The sequence below is a fragment of the Ciconia boyciana genome, chromosome 15 (genome assembly GCF_034638445.1).
Source record: "Ciconia boyciana chromosome 15, ASM3463844v1, whole genome shotgun sequence".
Taxonomy (NCBI): Eukaryota; Metazoa; Chordata; class Aves; order Ciconiiformes; family Ciconiidae; genus Ciconia; species Ciconia boyciana.
Window position 1 is genome coordinate 8,545,390 of NC_132948.1, and position 18,615 is coordinate 8,564,004.

The following is an 18,615-nucleotide window of genomic DNA, read 5'->3' on the forward strand; positions in this document are numbered from 1 at the left end:
GGCTTTGCTTATCCAGACTGTATTTCCGAAACATCCCACAACTGAAAGGCTTAGAAATCAAACTGATAACATAAATGTGGAAAAGTCTTGTGAATGCTGATTAACAGAGCTTGTAAAAGTGGGGCTTGATCATTAAATTATAAGGTAACGTGATATAATATCACTGTATAATATATACAGACTCCGTGCCACGCTTGAGCAAATCCTTTTGTAGCCAACTAAACAGTATTCATTGTGTTCAAATCGGCATTTTCACAAGCCTGTTAACTTGTGGACCTGCAGGGTATGCATCAATTGTTAAACACTGGTTTGTGTGCTCTGTTCTGTTTTGTTTTCTGAAGGGGAAGTATATTTTGACACCTAGCCCTATAACCTACGCGGAGGAGCAGTTGTTCCATTTCTTTGGGCAGCTCTTGGGTATTGCAATTCGAGCAGATGTTCCTCTGCCACTTGACCTCCTGCCCTCCTTCTGGAAGACCCTGGTAGGAGAGCCGCTGGATCCTGATGTTGATCTCCAGGAAGCTGACATCCTTACCTACAACTATGTCAAAAAATTTGAAAACGTAAGGTTTTTTTTTCCCTCTTCCCTCCTGTTTTTCAAGGTTTCCCCCATAAGCATGTTGTTCTAGTAGCTGTTAACTTTACTGCCCACCCTAAATGGTAGTGGTTGGCTTCACAGCTAGCAGATGTTTTTCATGCGAGCAGGGTCGTGAAGTGTTTTGACTCATCTTGGGTGCAGGATTTTACATCCTGATGGCTTGGAAAAGCTGCTCAGCCTCCTCTGCTGCCAGACACAGTGGAATTAAGGCTTCTGAAATGTTTACTGGAACTCGGCAGTGCTAAACCAGAAAATTACCACCAAAGCAATTACTGGCTTTCACTGTCTGTGATGTCTCCACATGATAGAATGATTGCCCTTCGTACATTGTGGGGATACCTTAAATGAGTCACAAGAATAACACGGTACGACATGCTGGTCATCAGATACTAGTCTTGCATTTCATGACAGATAAATGATGAGACAGAACTGGAAGCTCTGTGTGCAGAAATTGCTTCCCAGCATCTAGCAACAGAGAGCCCTGACTGTCCTAACAAGCCATGCTGCAAATTCACCTACCTGACCATGACAGGGGAAGAAGTGGAGCTTTGTCCCAGAGGCAGGCACGTTCCAGTGGGGTAAGTAACAGCCTTCCTGGCAGCACATTGCACTGGGTTACATGGGCAAGAAGCATCTCTGGAATAATTTTCCAAGCACCAGGCTCTCCAGAGATGCTTTTGTAACAAGCTGAAGGCTGGAACGATCTGGGAAAGCTTTACATTTGTTGGCAGGAACTTGGAATCACTAGTGCTACTTACTGCCTTTTGTTCTGTAAGAAATAGACAGCTGAGGAGTAGTGCTTATCAGCTGTTTGTTGGCATCCGTGAACAGCCACGGTTAGGAGGCTTGTGAGAAATGGGCAAGCATGAGAGAAGAGGAGGAAGCTGAGGAAAGTGGAATTAAATTGGGAAGCATTAGAATGCAAATAGCTTAATGCTCACTCTCGATTATTCAAAAGTGGAATCTCCCCCTAAAACCTTCCTGTATGTAATGGTCTGGGGTAGAGCAAGGGGGCTCTTATACACTCTCCTTTCTCGTCCTGAATCTCTGCCCTTGCAGATGGGAGAACAAGGATGTGTATGCAACAGCCATCCGGAGCTTGAGGATGCGTGAGCTGCAGACTCCAGAGTGCATGACTGCAGTGCGTGCTGGACTTGGGTCTATCATTCCCCTGCAGCTTCTGACTACGCTGACCCCTCTAGAGATGGAGCTGAGGACATGTGGGCTTCCATACATTAACCTGGAGTTTCTCAAGGTGTGAAGAACTGCAGCTGCTTTGGCAGAACTTCCCTGTCTGACACAGAGGAGAGGACCCTCCCACGTGGAAGGTGTTAAGGGGGAACCTTCTGCTTGTGATACAGCCAGGACGGTCCTTACGGAACACTGGCCTGTACTTGGACACCCCCCTTTGCCCCCAAGGAAGTTTTTAAAGATTTCACTGGATTCAGGAAATAATAGGAGTGAGGCTTGTTCCAGAGAGGAATAATGAATTTACTCTTTAACATCAAATTTTAAATCTGTCTCCATTTTATTGAGCTTTATTTCATGTTTGCCACTTGAGCTAAGGGCTGAAAGAGTCATTGCCCCTATTTTGATTGGCAAATAACTTCTGAAAACCTAAAAATAACTTCTGAAAACCTAAAATTAATCTGTAACAGACAATACTGTTATTGTCTCATACTTTCATTTCGTTATGAAATGAACCTAAATACTTTCATTTCCTTACCGTAAGAGTTATGCCATAAAAAGAACTGTTCTCTTGTGTCCGAAGTTGTAGAATATTCTCAACCAAGGGTGTTGGCGTTGTTTTGAGTTTTCCTTAAACAGCAGCAACGCTGAACTGCCCCAGTCCTGCATATTAAACAAAAAAGTAATGTCCACTACCTGCACTACAGGGGAGACACCCCAAGACAAGCCTGTTACAGAAGCCGATGGGCTCTACCATGGCTGGATTTCCTAATGGTTTTGAAAAGGCAGGAGAGCTTGGGGAGAGAGGTGTAGTTACCATCCCCTTCTATCCTCTTAAAGTGTAAGTGGGGAAGATTTATGAAGGGAGAAGAAAGCAGCGGTGGACATCTTGCTTTCTTTCCTCTTAGGCGCACACCATGTACCAGGTGGGCTTGATGGAAACCGATCAGCACATTGAGTTTTTCTGGAGCGCGTTGGAGATGTTCACTCAGGAGGAGCTCTGCAAGTTCATAAAGTTTGCCTGTAACCAGGAACGAATCCCCTTCACCTGTCCTTGCAAAGACGGCGGCCCTGATACTGCCCACGTCCCGCCGTACCCCATGAAAATAGCCCCCCCCGACGGAGCTGCAGGTATGGTTGTCCACTGTCTCCTAAGGCAAAGAAAACCGGTTCTGCTCGCATCATGGTTCTAGCTTTCAGTTCCCCTTTCATGTTAATTTAGAAGTGTATTTAATGCACAAAGAATGACAAAAGAGAGGCAGGTAGTTATGGCTGTAAATAAGAAGAGAGCAAACTTGGCTTTAACCCATGTAAAAAAATAAAATTTAAAATAAACTTTAAGTACTTAAACCATTGCCCTCTAGAGACAATAAGAGATTTTGTATAGTATTTGTCTCGTACGCTTCTAAAATGATTGGACTGTCAGAAAAATATCGGCCTGAGGACTGACTGAGAAGCACAGCAGTATTTAAGGTTCAAGAGAGACGTTACAGGCAGGAGTTTTATTATTTTGATACTTCTTCGTAAGGGGCGTGGGGGAAGGATGCTTTCGGAGAATAAGGTGGGAAGTGGAGGGCGTGTTCAAACCCCGTCTGGTGCTCCTTCCCCTGCAGGCTCTCCAGACGCTCGGTACATCCGTGTCGAAACGTGCATGTTTATGATCAAACTTCCTCAGTACTCCTCGCTGGATATAATGCTGGAAAAGCTCCGATACGCCATCCACTACCGGGAGGATCCACTCAGCGGCTGAGTGGGAGAAGGGGATGCCGAGAGGTGACTGTCCGGATCGTTTCATGACTCTGCTAACGTTGGAAACCCTTGAATTCACAAAAATACCTCCTGTAACACTGTGTGGTGAGCTGGAGGTTAATTTATTTTCTGAACTTTTGTTCCCGTTACAATAATTACTGGAAGACTTACATTTTGTATTTGTAGACTTTGTGGTGGACTGGTTATTTCGCTGCCTTGTTTGTGGAATATTTGTAGGATAGTTTAGTAAAGACCAGTTTGTGTATAATTTAATTTTGAAAAACCTTTAAACATGTACATTTCTAATTTTGTAATTAAGAATGATATTACCCAGGCAAACACAACACAAGTGAGGGCGTTCTGAGTTCAGGAGCGCTCGGAGGTGAAGGCTTGTAGGTCGCTCTCCCCTGAAACATTTTTGAGTACAAAAATGGAATGAATCGGGTGTGGGGAGGGAATCGCTGCCGGGCACCTGCAGGAGCAGAGCACCGTACCTCTTCTGTCACAGGCAGAGATCATGCAGAATTTCTAGCACTTGCTTGAGTTTTAGAGCAGCAGATGTGCTGCCGAACTGCATGGTTACATTTCCACCATTTTCTTGTAACTTTTTAAACTATAAGCAAGCACATGGGTAGCTGCCACAGTTAATTTGGGGTTTCAGCTAGACACTCTTGGTTAGGAAGATTTATAATTGGAAGAGCAGCGAGAGGGCCACAGTTCAGTTGGGTTCTTGCCCTAGATGTTCTTGAATGTCTGCTTTGCTTAGTAACAAAATAATTTATTGTAATTAAAATCTTAGCAGAAACAAAATGGCCTCTCTCTATATGGTGTAAGATACCACGGTTCAAGCTTATAACCTGTGACTTTATCCTATTTCCAAACAAGCTTTCAGAATAATTGGTGTGTGGTTAAACACTGGGAACTCATTTTTGTACTCACAAATGATCTTTGATCTAAGAGCAAATTATCCTAGAAATGGGACACCCGAAAGGAGGATGAGGTGGGGGAAGGCACAAAGTTACACGTTTGAAGATAAAGCTTCTATTTTCTGAGGAAAGATAATAGCAGACTATGGAGAGAGAACAATGCTCTAAGTTTAACTTTTGTATCTTGCAAAATATGTTCTGGGGTGGTTTCAAAACAACACACCAACACGTGTCTCTTCCTTTACTCGTATCCGAGCGGTTGCCCTGCACCGGGTGCGTTGAAAAGTATGGTGTTGCTTTGTTAATCACTTAGAGCCCGGCACAAGTGCGAATGACCCACGCGCTAAGGAACCGAAGGGAACACGCGGAAATCGCTGCTGTGCTGCTCGGCTCGGTACTATCTGTAAGTTAAGTGCCAGTACTGAGCTGCAAGTTCGTTATTTTCCTTCCAATGTGCTTCGCGCACATCAGCCGCGCGAAAGGTCTACGATGGGGTGTGTGTGTGTAACTGTACTTTAAGGCTGGTATTCTATGTCTCTTTAGAAGACAGCATACGCTAATTTGGCTTGTCAGTGGTAATGGGAATTGAAAAAGCTGTATTTATTGTATATTATTGTGAATATTGGGAATTACGAGCGTGTGGTACTTGGAAGATGTGAGTAAGAGAGAAAAGCCTAAACGAGTGTGTATATTCTTGTTCTTCTGTGAGCGAATGGAAAAATGTGTGTGCAACAGTTGTAGAGATAGTTGTTGGCATACAGAGTCTCCAAATCCTGTGGTTAGGCGAGCTGTGTTACCCTTCTATTGCATATTGCCCTTTCAAAGGAACAGATCCATGTAGGAAGAATATTTACTCTTGAATCTTGTCCATTTCCTGGTAGAAGCATATATGTAGCTGAGAAATCATTCAGAGTAAGCGCAAACACACGTGGAGTTCACAAAGACCAAGGGGAAAACTAAGCAGGAGGCATGGCTTGGAGCCGGTTTATTCCCGACTGGGACGTGCATCCTCAAACAGGCGCCGCAAGGAACCGTGAAGAACGTCAGTCGAATTTCATGGCCGAACCGTTGTTGCTGACAATGACACATTTGGGGTTTCTTTCTGGCGATTGTCGTGGGTTTGGTTTGGGTTTAAATCGCCCGTTTCAAGCCCTGAATGCTTTGGGTGGACTTGCAGCGCAGTCAAATACCTCACTCGCAGGGGTTCGAGAGCTCGCTATGCTGGTGTTTCCCAAGGCTACGATTACAGCTGTGAGTAAGAAACTGCTGCTAGTGTCTGTCTTCTCCTTCCAGAGGGCACGTTGGAGTGGAACATATCTGCATCTTGGCCCTGAAAAGCGTGCTGTAAAGTTACTTGATACATATTTATTACAATTAATTATTTATGATTACAAATAACAAACTCTTAGTCAATGCTGTTTACACCTCGCTGTGTAAATGAAGCTTCTTATACAGGAGAAATGTCACACCAATAAATAACCTTCGCTGACTTTGGTTTTTTTCTGAAGAATGGTATGAGCCCTGCAAGAGCGCGAGGTGGGGGGGCGGGTTGGTTGTTTTTTTACGTTACTAGGAAGGAAGTGCTGCAGTGGTTCGACTGTAGCTCAAATGGCCTTTTACTTAAAGCTTTTCTAATCATCATTACTTCCTTGTGCTTTAAATGAACTTGACATTGTCTGTAATAGGCTTGTTTGTCAACGCAAAGATTGGTTTGTGATTATTTTTTTTTAAATATATATTCATGCAGAATGTAAATTATACTAAACAATGGAAAAACTCTGGAGCTGGGTATTAGTTCTAGCTTGGTGTGTGTCCATCTTGGTACCGTACACAGCATTAACCTGTTAAGTGCTCTTGGCCATACAGTGTACACTTGCATAAAGGAGATTCTCAACATCCCTGCAGACGTATCGTGTCCTTATTTGGGGCTGGAAATAATTAACGAATCCTCCACTGCTGAAGCTGCATTGATGCAGAGGATTAGAACTGCTAGAAGTGAAGTTGCAGGTCCTCTGCTTTCAAATCCCACTTTTCTGGGTTGATACACTGTAATTTGTATTTACTTGGAACAGAAATGTAAATATTTTGTACAATAGGGAAAGCAAGCACAACGATTGCGAATACTTCTCTGAACGGAGAAGGTGCAGTATTTCTCGTGCCTGAGGAATAATGCAGACGCAGCCACGCTGTCAGCTCCATAGGTAGTTATTTTTCGTATGAACAATTCCTGAACAAGGTGTCCTGTCAGCCTTCACAAACCAGAAGAGCCAGCTTAATTCCCTTATCTTGCCCTAGCAGTCTTCCCCAGAAATGCCATCGCAAGGTTGGTTGCCACCTGTTTTTAAATACCTTTATTCTGCTTTTCTTGTATAAATAAACGCTTACGTTTGGTGGAAGTGTCCGTAAAATGTCTTTATTTTAAAACCAGGATCACTTCAGCCATCATTACTCTTCCGTGCCGCAGCTTGTGGGACGGTGCTGGCAGCAGACAGGGCCTCCAGCAACAGCCTTGCCCTAGAAGGCTGCCGGGCTAATTAGCGCTGCTAATGCCATCTGCTGTACCCAGTTAATGAGGCTGCTGCCCCCGGTCATTATCTAAGAGCTGCCTGCTCCAGCTTTTGCATTACTGATTCCCTAACGCTGTGCCAAAGCACAGGGCCTGAAACAGCTCTCCTAAAGCAAATTAACAAAGAGCTAACGCAGGTAACAACACTGGAACACAAATTAACGAAGCCCAGGATTCTGAATTGGTCGTCACTAGGCGTGGGGCAATAAACTTACCCTCAAATAGCGTTTGCGATCCCATGTCACTTCATGGAATAGATTTTTACTGCACAATGGTTTGGGACCGTTAGATAAATTTTATTACAAGGAATTTAAAAAGCATGGACTAACACAGCATTAAAAAGCATTTTACAACACAGCCCTGGGCTCGGAGCTTCTCCCCTGCCAAGCGTAATCCCCCTCTCCCTGTCCTGGGCACGGCCGGTAACAACCTGTGATGTCCGTGGCTGAGCCACAGGCCCAGTGAGCTCCACCCTGAAGCTCAGGCGCAGGCCCAGCTCCCAGGCCTCCAGCGCTGCCCCCTTACCCCTCCCTTCGGCTCCTGCTGCTGCAGAGGATGCGCTGAGCCAAACCCCTCGCTGTGGTCCCTGACTGGGGGCTGAACTCCCCTGACCAGGCGCCCTGGCAGCGGCGGGTGCTCCCCGGCCGGCCGAGGAGCCTGGCCTCCAGGGACCCGGTCAGCTCCCAGGCCCACCTCTTCCCCGGCATCGTCCTGGCTGGCAGCTTGCTTTTGTTTTTCACCTGCTGTGGCTGCCTGCAGAATAGCTAACTAGCACACGAGCAGCAGGGCATGCGCTTGAAGATCAGTACGTCAAAAATTCTCTTTCCTCGGGCATCGCAAAGAGCCACTACAGAAACGTAACCCAGGTGGTTCCCAAGGCAGAGGCGTATTTGCTGTCTTGGGATGTTGCTAGTAGAGATCACAGAAGTAAAAACCTGTAGTATACTCTCACAAATTAAAAATACATATGTATATATATATATACACAAAAAATGATCACTGCCTTTAAAAATTTAAATTCATAGAAAGTCTTCAATGACATGGCGATACAGGGATTTACTTGCGCTCAGATGAACAAGTACTAGAGTGCGTAGTAACAGTGTGTAGAGTGCTAGACATTTTTTATAAGTGGCAGATCACTTCTCTGGATGACCAGACGCTGGGCTCTGGGCTTTTGCCTAAAGGGAAGGGGGGGGAAAAAAAAAGTAAAAATGCTGTTTCCAAAGAGTACTTTACTTAATAGCAAGCAATCGCTAAAAACCTCACTGACGCAGGAAGGACTGTAAAGCAAGCTCATCATCCTGGCAAAGCCACCAGAAGAGAGGCAGCTGGATGGCTCACCTGGGCTAACAGCCAGGCCCTGTCCTCCCTGGAACGGAGGCATCTAGTCTGCGCCCGACCGCAGAGCGAAGCACCGCTCCCCTGCTTTGCGCTGGCTGCCTCACCTTTGTGTTCCTGCGCCTGAAGCCGACTGGACCGCTCGACATCCCGAGGCTCCTTCCTCCTCCGTCGCTGGTGCTGTAGAAGAAGAACAGGGGACGCTTTCAGATGAAGCAAGCCTACTGCTTTCAGTGCTCTTGCTGCTGAACAAACACGGGTCCTTCACACCAGGGAGAGTTTGGAAGGTCTAGGAAGAAGCCCTTCATTCTTCTCCTGAACCCTGACCCAGTTATTTTTGTAGCAGAAGAACCATATCCTCATCAACTGCCTTTAGGCATTTCTATAATACACACTGCACTGCAGGAAAAAAAAAACCAACCCAACAGGTGATTCAGGCTAGCAGTAATGCAAGCTGAATTAAGCAGCAAAGCAAGCAGGTGACGAGCCGTAAGGGATCATACTACAATCTGTGGATTTCATTTTAGGTTTATGCATGTTTGAGTTTTGAAGGAGCAAAGATAAAAGCTAAGATGAGAGCGCTACAATGGATAGACAACAAGGCGTTATCCTGTGTTGTCTCCCAGTGACCATTTTGTTCATTCTATTTTGATCTAAAAGCCTAAGTTTGCTGTTTGAAACTCAGATAAGCACCAGGAAAACTAAGCTGAGTGAAAGCCTTTCAGCCACCGGCAAATGTGAGGGAATCCAGATTTGCCCCATAGGGAAATGAGGCAGAGGACTGGAATGGATTTGTCGCTGCTGCTGCTGCTGTTGGGTTGCTGCCATCTGAAGATCAGAATGCGCCAGGACTACGGCTGCGCCCCCACTTTCAGCAGAGCAAAACTTGCTCATACGGCGCTGCTGATCCCTCACGCTTTAGGGCAGGCCCAGCGCGGCTGCTTGAAAAGGAAGAGAAAGGTGTTACCTTGGCTGGGCTGGAGAAGTTCTCGAGAAGCTGGATGTGAAGGCTTCTGAATGAAAGTTCTGAGTAGGTCTCGCACGTGGCATTGTCCCACCTGCCGATTCACTCGTTCCTCTGTTCTTCGGTCTTCCCTCACTGCCAGCCACCTTGCTGGGCCTCCCTCTCGAGTTGGGAGCATCGCTGCCTCTTGCTGAAGAGGACAACGGTGCATTCCTGGTGTTTGCCATATTATTCAGTGACTTGGTCCCTCGTGCAGGATAGCTGAGCCTCTGCTGCCCAAAGCCTTCTGTGCACCGAGGAGAAACATCTCCTGAGAGGACAAGAATACAGCGCTTAATAGGAATAGTAAATGCAGCGTGAGACATTAGAGACTATTCAGTTAACAAAAGTAGACCTAATTTCCATTCCAGCAGCACAGGGCTTCACAACCATGACCTTTGAGGACACCGAGTTTCAGTGATTTAATCTTTCTTGCGTAAAGCTAGACCAATGGTAGGGGACCAAAGATGTTTAAATTTTGGAGACAGAACAGGGTAACAGCATCTATTCAGCTTGGAACATGCACAGTGTTCCTGCAAATGTAAAGGAAAAGAGCGTGCCTAAGTCTGTGTTTTGCCCACACCTTGATGCCTGATTCGTCTCCGAGCCAGCTCTGGTGATTCTCTTCTCTCTCCGTTGGCTTGAGGAGCCAGCAGCTGCTGAGATGGAAAGCTGGCTGCTGGGCTGGCTGGGCGCAGATCACAATGGTGCTAAAGCAAAACATAGATTTGACTGTTTAAATGACAGCTCGTTCAGGCTTATTCCTGTAAAAACACTGCAGAACATCACCCCTCAGAAAGATTAAGGTTAGCAGGGAATTGTTTCTAGGAAGAGGCAGATATTGCTTGCCAACACCCACATTTTCTCTTACACAGAGCTTAGGAATAATTACCAGCTATCACAGGACCCAAGCAAAACTGTAAGTGGCAGTGTGAGCCAGTCCTGCTGAACAGAACCACCCTGTCTTTGGGACCTCGCTGCCAGCCAGCCAACAACCAGACGCTCTCTTATTCAGCCTTCTGCCTCTCACACCTAAAAATAACCCTGCAAAGCCAGTCCCAAGCATGGGGAAAGCAGCCTGAAGTACTGTCACTATAATTTTGACCAAGTTCCTGATATCAACCTGGTATCGGTGCCATCATAAAAACCAAATCCAAGGACAAAAATCAAGTTAAAAGTGATTTCCAAGTCAAGCTGCCCACAGAAGCGCCCCTGTTGGCTATCCTTGTTACGAAGTCATGTTTTTCTGCAAGTTAATTACATCAAGGAACAACAAAACAAGAAGACAGAAACCCACAGGACACAAAACAAAAATGTGAACTAGAAAGGAAAACATTTGTTACCTTTGTTAGATACCAGGAATACATGTGGAACACAAAACTTTAAATACAGGGCATCCTTTTTGTGGTTTGCAAACAAACTACATTGTAGGTTTGCAAACTAACTACTCAGCTCCCGTTACTAGCTCTTAACAAGTCCTGACTATCGTACACAAACGTCAACAAAAATATTAGAAGCTTGTAGATAAAGCAGCCTTTGCATTCTGCATTTCCAAAATAGTTACATAGGGTGAGGGGAAAAAACCCACATTTTCCAACAGCCAACTGTAATAGGAAGTGGATGGGACTTCTCCTTAGTGTCAAGCACTACTATTTAGCAAAGGATAAGCTATGAAATGTTATCAGATCTCATTTCTATTAATACTGAATTGACTATCACCAAGGAGAGGAGAGGCCTAGAAAAACAGACAAACAAAATACAGCTTCACTAGTGTGTTAGTTCAGACTGTAAGAACTGTTAACTTCCCAATTCCTTCAGCCGTGAAACAGAAAGTGAGCAAGTTCAGCATTTTCATAACTTCTCCATAATAGCAGCAAATTCCTGACGACTGTCTCTTCCACGGGCACACCACTCCCCAAATCTGCTCTTTAGGCGTACAGAAGCACTAAAGCACCAAGCGGTCTGGTTGGTATCTGTCCAGCACTCTTGAAAAGCAGTAACAGCTTCAGCACTACCAAGACCCGGTGTTCTTTCCATGTTAGAAGTATCAGACAGCAATGTATGGAAGAATCAGAACACCCTAGCAGCACTCTGCAGCACCCATCACTTCATAACCCCACCACTTCTCTCTCAGGCTGAGCTTCAGATATATTCACGCTCTTACCCTTCCTCTCTCTCTTTACATCTACCCTCTGAGACATTCCTCCATCTCCGAGATTTGTAGTCCATGTTGTCTACTTCCTCTCTTACCTACACGGGTCATAACGCTTGTGCTCCTCTCCCACCTTAGCTGTGATTCACACATCCGGGTTTCAGCATAACTTTTATGTACAAGTCAAACATTTCTATTGTGCAATTTCAAGGCTTTTTGTTTAGCTTTTGTTATAAGGACTTTCAAAAATAATTGTTATTTTTCAGTAAGAGCCCCAGCATACCACAACATTTTAGATGGGACCCAAGAGGCTTTGTTTAGGAAGATCTGATGCAAGGGACAGTTACTTGGACTCCTGAAGTGTGCCACAACAAGAGGCCACAGGACTTGGCATCGTTGTTGAACAACTGGATGCGATACAACAGATCAAGTTCTGTTCAGTACCTGATGATGAAAGAGTATCTCCTCTTCTAGTTGGATGCCACAAAATTCACATGGAATCATGTTTCCTTCTGCCTGGACAGCGTGGGGCTGGGATGAAGAGAGAGACCTACAGCTTTTGGACCCAATAGCACGCAGACCATCATCTTCTCGTGGATTTGGAGAAGAACTTCTTTTACTGAACGAGGCAAAGGCACTTGCTGGGTTACAACCTGTCTGTTATGCAAGCAACATGGAAAAATTAGCTCTCCTGTTGAGCACAGATGGACTTCAAAAACCATGCTTTGCAAAGACAAAATTGCTAGAGTTCTCACAGTATCACTGAGTGAAGACTGCACCCTTGTTCAGTCACGGTAGCAGAAAAAAGTCTTTACTGCAAACCCCTAGATACAAGAAAGTACTAAACCTGATGAAGAATCAGATCTTCGGCAGGGTAGAGCTCCTCACAAAATTCACACGGCAACATGATGATCTCGTCATCTGCAAAGTAAGTAATGGTTATATCCTCTACCATAGAGAAGTCTGATGCAGTTGGATCGACTTATCTTCAAAATTCCTAAGCCACAGGCTCCTGTTCTGTGCCACAGGACAGCAACCAGAGCAAATGCTAAGGAAATAGTTACTCTACTCCCACTGGCTGAATTTCACATAAGCAAATTCACGTCATCCAGAGTGAGAACAATGTTTGGGGGTCAAAGATACATCGAACTGTCTGGTAAAACAGCCTATTACTGCCTTCAATAAATCCTTTAGTACCATTTCTCCTTTCAAAATAAGCTGGCACTTCAGGTCTCCCCCAGATCCTCCCTTCCTATCATGTTTACTTCAACAAGGAAGTTCTCACCTACTCAGTTGTTATGAAGCTCTCACCACATACCAAGGTCAGAGATTCACTATAGCTTTTATTTCTTCTTCCCTTGCTGTCTTGCTTAGTAATACCTCTTTGAAAGAAACTATTTTAAACACTAACATTGCTAAGTTTTGAGGAAGCAGAAGATAAAATTTAAGAAAGGAAGGAAGAATGGTACTCATGGCGAGTCTAATCTCTGTATATTCATTATCTAAAAATGATTTAGAGGGAGTCTCAAAGACACTCATTTTGACGTCTTAAAATACCTAGATAATCTTTGACATTCCCAGTCCAAGAATCCTCTCTTTCCTTCTCCATTCTCTCAAACTTTAAGGAAAAAAACCCCACCACAAGAGTGTTTATACTTACTTTTTATGTGGTTTGACGTGCTAAAAGACACTAAAGAGTCACAGGAGAAGATATTTGACTTGTCTGTTTCATTAAGACAGGCTGATGGCACAGACTCTTTGGTGTAGTAGTTTTCCCAGAAGTCACTGGGAATTTCAGCTGCAGTATTATTGTGAGGATTATTCTCATTTTGAAGGCTAAGAGCCAATGCATAGTCTAAATCGGCGTTCCACTCTTCATAAAGTGAAGAATGAGTGTTTTCATTTCTCTCCAGCTGCTCCAGTTCATCCTCTTCAAAAGATAAATATCATAAATTTGAGAGAACATTAAGCCTGCAACAAGCAGTTCCCTTCTGTTCATTAGCCTAGCTCAACCCCGAGGGTTTCACACGTGCACATGTGGACACTCATGGAGGTCAGCGTTTCAAAGCCTAGGACACCTGTATCAAATTCAGGAGGCAGAAGGAAAACACTCATCCTATTTTTGTTTGTAAGCAAAAAAGGAGAAAAAGGAAAAAGCCATTCCTCTAACTCCAAAAGCCTCAACTTAAGCTTCTTGGGAGCTTTACGAAGTCACTGAGGAACCTTCTGTGACCTACACTGTGAACGAGGTCCAATTAATATACTGTAGTCTCGTCCCTTTTACAAGGCTGAAACATTTCCGCTTTGTTTCTTCAGTATATCGATGGGAAAACAAATTCCTTGTAATGAAATTACAACAGTGGGAATTTTACACATACAGAAGAAAACCATGGAATCTTTCCTGGTAGGAAAGCTACGGGATGTTACTGCAGAAACGTGCAGCACTACATATGTGAACCCACATCCAGATCTTACCTACTGTGCTGGTTTTGGCTGGGATAGAGTTAATTTTCTTCACAGTAGCTGGTATGGGGCTGTGTTTTGGATTTGTGCTGGAAACAGTGTTGATAACCCAGGGATGCTTTCCTTCCTGGTGAGCAGTGCTTACACAGAGTCAAGGCCTTTTCTGCTCCTCACCCCACCCCACCAGTGAGTGGGCTGGGGGTGCACAAGGAGCTGGGAGGGGACACGGCTGGGACAGCTGACCCCAGCTGCCCAAAGGGCTATCCCACACCATATGGCCTCATGCTCAGCACATACAGCTGGGGAAGAAGGAAGGGGGGACGTTCGGAGTGATGGCGTTTGTCTTCCCGAGTCACCATTACGCGTGATGGAGCCCTGCTGTCCTGGAGATGGCTGAACACCCGCCTGCCCATGGGCAGTGGTGAATGAACTCCTTGTTTTGCTTTGCTTGCGTGAGTGGCTTTTGCTTTCCCTATTAAACTGTCTTTATCTCAACCCTCGAGTTTTCTCACTTTTACCCTTCCGACTCTCTCCCCCTTCCCAGCGGGGGTGGGAGTGAGCGAGCGGCTGGGTGGGGCTTGGGGCTTGGCTGCCGGCTGGAGTTAAACCACACCACCCACCCTTCTACTTAACTGGAGTAAAGAGGAGTGCAGCTGCTAAACAAAAACGGACAGAATTTGCAGTGAGCAAACAACTCCAATTTAATTTTTAAGCTAGATACTTGGAGACAAAAGAACAGGCAGTGGACTGGGCTTTCACACTGGGTACCTCAGCAATCCTCTATTTAGCTGGCCTATACCTTTGCAGTTCTATTCCACAGTAAAACAGTCCCACTCATGTTGCCTCTGGAGCTTTCATTATTCAGTATTTTCACAGAAAGCAATTACAAAACCTTATACTTGGACCAGCTGCCAAATGTCAATTAGAAGCCCATTATTACTCTTCTCTACACCTTACCTCACTTCTGATTTCTTTGTGCTGCTGAAACGTTTCTTCTGCTAATGTCCTTAAGTGTTTTGTCTCCTACAGAGCTGCTATAAATCTGCTTTTCTAGCACCCTGGGCATTCTCCACAAAGGCCCAGCATAGTTACCTGATCTTAGTCGGTTTCTAATGTCTCGAAGGGCGTGCAAATCTGCATCCTCATCCTGAAAGCGAGGCACTGTTCTGCTTCCTCTTACTTGTTTCACATCTTGCCCACAGACTCGAGGATGGTCTTTTAGATCTTTCACCATGACGTTACGACCGCACCCACCACATCTCTCAGTCCTAGCTCCGCAGTAAATTTCATGGTCCTGGAGCTTGTTGAAAGTGAGCTGTATGTCACAGTACTGGCAGACAGCAGGACGCAGAGGGCACGCTGATGCCTGGAAAAAGAAAGAGGGATTATTCTTTGCATATGGGAGACTGAGGCACAGGTGGAGGGAGGTTCTCAGTTTGCTTAAGAGTTGAGTGGTCTATTGTTTCTTTAGCCAGATCCAAAGCTACAGTAAAGAATAGCCTGGAATAAGATACTATATGAGAAACGTAAGAACAACATGTTGTATAACCTGTGTATAAACATGCCAGCTGAAGCACTCCAAATACTCAGAACATTCTTTTTAAATCTGTAATGCTTGGACAGCAGATTCACATGGTGCTTTTTGAAGTTAGCTTTTACATACAGTCTTGACATCCAGTACTAATCACGTTTCATTGTATACTGCTAAAAACATGTTAGTGTGTGTTATATCAGGGAACAGATTTACGGCACACTTACTACTCAACAAGAACTGCTTGCGTATGTTCTTTACCCAGCACTGAATGACAGGTAAGTTGCCCTTCAAAAGGGGTTAAACACAGATGAAATACATGTTATAATTGCAGATGCTGCAATAATACATCATCATTTGCTTTACAAACAAAACTAAGAGCACTACACAAACGTGCAGGATGAACTAATTTGAACTGGACATACCTTCAAAGAAAATCCTTTTTTCCTCACCGTTAAGCAGACTTGTGTGGCACTTCCAGAGCTGCCTTTAAATGAGCCCATAGGAAGGAAAGGTACTGAGATTTGTAACACGATTGCCTGTGACAACAGCCAACTGGATTCAGAAACTCAGAAAATCCCACTGTGTCCCATTTTAGTTTATTTTAGTAGCTATTTTAAAAGTCTATTTGGACACAATGAGTTATTAAAACTCACATAATGACTGCAGCAGAGTCAGAAATGCGTAATGTTAAAGGAATGAAAAAAATCAAGTTAATCATATTCTGTACTTTTGAAATAGTGTACCATTTTTCAAATTCATCACTAATAAGGACAAAACCACCGATTATCACAGATACCTCTTTTATAAGAAGGCCTGAGCAGGCTTCACTACCTTAAGGCAGTTTCCAGCCATATTCTGTCAGAGGGTGTGAATTTAGAGAGCATGGTTCAATAAAAAGGATGCATCAATCACAGGTTGGAATCCAGGTCTTGCCTGACAGAAAGGCTCTAGAAACAGTGCTTGGAAATACTGTACAGTATCTTCCAGGTGTCTAATAATATAAAGTCCACCAACCTCATGATCCTTCAAGTGACATTTTTCTATCTTCATCCTACACTTGCAGGTAACCTATAATAAACAGACCTTGTTAGATTAATTGCCATAGAAGTCAGCAATTTTAGAGGAGAAATTTGTTTCTTACCTGCCCATGTTCAGACTCAATATGGTTCTTCATTTCAGACTTTGGGATTAATTCACTGCAGTAGCGACATACTTCAATATTTCTGCTGCAGTGGATTTCATGCATGGTGAAATTAGCAACAGGAATATCCTTTTTGCTATGAGAAAGTCACAGAGGTTACTTTTCAAAAAACACACTGACAACAATTTCAAGCAGTTTTTCATTAAAAAAAAAAATCCTAAGAACACTTTCTAAGAATTCATGGGCCAGAGAACTGAGTAACTAAAGAGAAAGGCAAGCCCAACCAGGCCGCCATGTTCCTTTATAGTTGGGATATTAACGTAAATAGCATGCAAAGGTCACAGTTTTCACACTGCATTAAGATAAAATCAAGGTGGATTTATTTCCTTTTGTGAAAGACAAATTTTGCAGCATAAGCAAGTTATCACCAGGTTCAAGTTAATAAACTAATCTGAGAAGATAAAAGTTTCTTCCTGAAAATAACTTGGCTATGAGAGCTTGAACAGTACTCTGCTTGGAAAAAATAAATAACAGATCCTGTTAGGCCAGACGTGTTCAGGGAATGACAGCAGTAACCATATTACTCTGTAGCCAAAATTCCCCAACTCACCTCATTTCTAAGATATTCATTTGCCTTTCTTGAGGAGGATGCAAGGCTTACAAACACAAAAGGTGCAAAAAGAACTGAGGCACTAAGAGCTTAGTCCTTATTCCTGCCTCAAGCAGGTAGCATCACTCCTAGACGGATGCATCATTCCCCCCCTGCACACAAGAAATAAGCCTTCAAAACACCAAAATTAACTTTATAACCTATTGCTTAGTGCCTTCCATGTCACAAAGGAAAAACACTACCGCTGTTCAGTTTTCTCCCTTGCCAGATCCCAAGCAGCCAACAGCCTGGCAAAGCAACAAAGTCCAACAGCGGTGTCTAAACTACACATACTGCTTGCAAACAAACTAGACTGATGTTGCAAGAAACTGTTTGGATTCCGATGTCTCTTTGAGAAGAAAAAAATTTAATTTCTTTAATTGCCTGTATTCAAGATACTAGTTCTGAGATTACATCATTATCAGTAAATGTACGACCAACACTGGAGCTTCTGAAGAAAGAGAACTGTTATCAAAGAGGAACAACTGCCACAACAATATGTGCCTATTGATTCTATTTTTACATCTCTGCTTCTGAGCCACATAGCCGCTAAAGAAAAACTCGGAATCATGTACTTCATGTGTACCTCACTGAAAATCAAGTCTTTATTTCTACTTGAATACGTTGGTTTCTATCTAGTTGCCTGTTAAGACAGAAACTTGAGTAAAGGTTGGGGAAATTACTTTATAAGACATTAATACTTGACATGGTAAAACCCAAACCCAAACATTTCTAAAAAGATAGCACGTTTGTTACTAATTTGCACCTTCTAGTACTTCATAGCGTTTCAAGGAATTATATACTGCTTACTTATTTAATCTCTGAGCTTGCCTGCCCAAAGGACAGGCCCCAACGCGGAGGCACCCCTGCCAAGCATTCAGTTTCATTTCTTACCAGTTGCCACATAGCCGGGTTTCCGCCTCGGTAACGGCAGCTATAGCCATGGTTTTGTCCGGGGGCTGACGGAGAGGCACCCCCTTTCCCTCAGCCCCTCAGCGGCTGGGGGCACCCGCACCTCACCGGGGGGAAACGACACCCCCGTTCCCTCAGCGCGGGGCCCCGGGGCACCGCCGGCGGGCGGCTGCTCCCTTCCCTCGGCCGGGGGAGAGGGCTGGGGGCACCCGCGCCTCAGGGGAGCGGCAGCGAGGGAGAGAGGGAGGGAGGAGACACCCCCGCCCTCGGCACCGCAGGGGGGGCCGGTTGCGGGGGGGGATCGACCCAGTCCCGAGCAGAAGCGCACGCCAGCCCGCTCCGCCGGCTCCGCGGGAACGCACCAGCGGGCCCGGCCCCGCCCCGCGCTTCCTACCG

The 18,615-nt window shown here is 44.7% G+C and overlaps 2 protein-coding genes across 9 annotated transcripts in view; one reads left to right on the forward strand and one right to left on the reverse strand.

Moving 5' to 3' along the window:
- HECTD4 (HECT domain E3 ubiquitin protein ligase 4) overlaps positions 1 to 6,851 on the forward strand; it is an 80,351-nt gene extending 73,500 nt beyond the window's left edge. For 5 of the 7 annotated variants that reach the window (XM_072880078.1, XM_072880080.1, XM_072880079.1 and 2 more), the window contains 5 exons: positions 342 to 563; positions 1,010 to 1,176; positions 1,658 to 1,853; positions 2,695 to 2,917; positions 3,400 to 3,720. In XM_072880078.1, coding sequence (XP_072736179.1) covers positions 342 to 563; positions 1,010 to 1,176; positions 1,658 to 1,853; positions 2,695 to 2,917; positions 3,400 to 3,536 — 945 coding nt within the window. In that variant the 3' untranslated portion in view covers positions 3,537 to 3,720. Of the gene's footprint in view, positions 1 to 341; positions 564 to 1,009; positions 1,177 to 1,657; positions 1,854 to 2,694; positions 2,918 to 3,399; positions 3,721 to 4,774 lie in introns of those variants that run through there. The other 2 variants (XR_012045259.1, XR_012045258.1) reach the window with 2 other exon arrangements.
- Positions 6,725 to 18,614, reverse strand: TRAFD1 (TRAF-type zinc finger domain containing 1). 2 transcript variants are annotated; one of them, XM_072880085.1, is made up of 11 exons: positions 18,202 to 18,613; positions 16,659 to 16,794; positions 16,532 to 16,585; positions 15,076 to 15,349; positions 13,181 to 13,450; positions 12,368 to 12,441; positions 11,965 to 12,177; positions 9,952 to 10,078; positions 9,333 to 9,639; positions 8,473 to 8,545; positions 6,725 to 8,205 (listed from the first exon to the last, which is right to left on the reverse strand). In XM_072880085.1, exons 1-11 carry the CDS (start codon positions 18,249 to 18,251, stop codon positions 8,164 to 8,166), a joined length of 1,620 nt encoding a protein of 539 aa, XP_072736186.1. In that variant the 5' UTR covers positions 18,252 to 18,613; the 3' UTR covers positions 6,725 to 8,163. The 2 variants fall into 2 exon arrangements, with proteins under 2 accessions (XP_072736186.1, XP_072736187.1); XM_072880086.1 differs by lacking the exon at positions 13,181 to 13,450 and having other exon boundaries at positions 18,202 to 18,614.
- Between the last annotated feature and the right edge of the window lies 1 nt (position 18,615).

What these genes read in the sequence shown, in the direction of transcription:
- TRAFD1 (XM_072880085.1), bottom strand. Translation starts at nt 18,251, where the DNA reads ATGGCTATAGCTGCCGTTACCGAGGCGGAAACCCGGCTATGTGGCAAC. An exon ending in ACCCGGCTATGTGGCAACTG is followed by an intron (nt 16,795 to 18,201) that starts GTAAGAAATGAA and finishes ACTTTCTCATAG; the next exon opens with CAAAAAGGATATTCCTGTTG. An exon ending in ACTTCTCCAGCCCAGCCAAG is followed by an intron (nt 8,546 to 9,332) that starts GTAACACCTTTC and finishes CTTCTTCTACAG; the next exon opens with CACCAGCGACGGAGGAGGAA.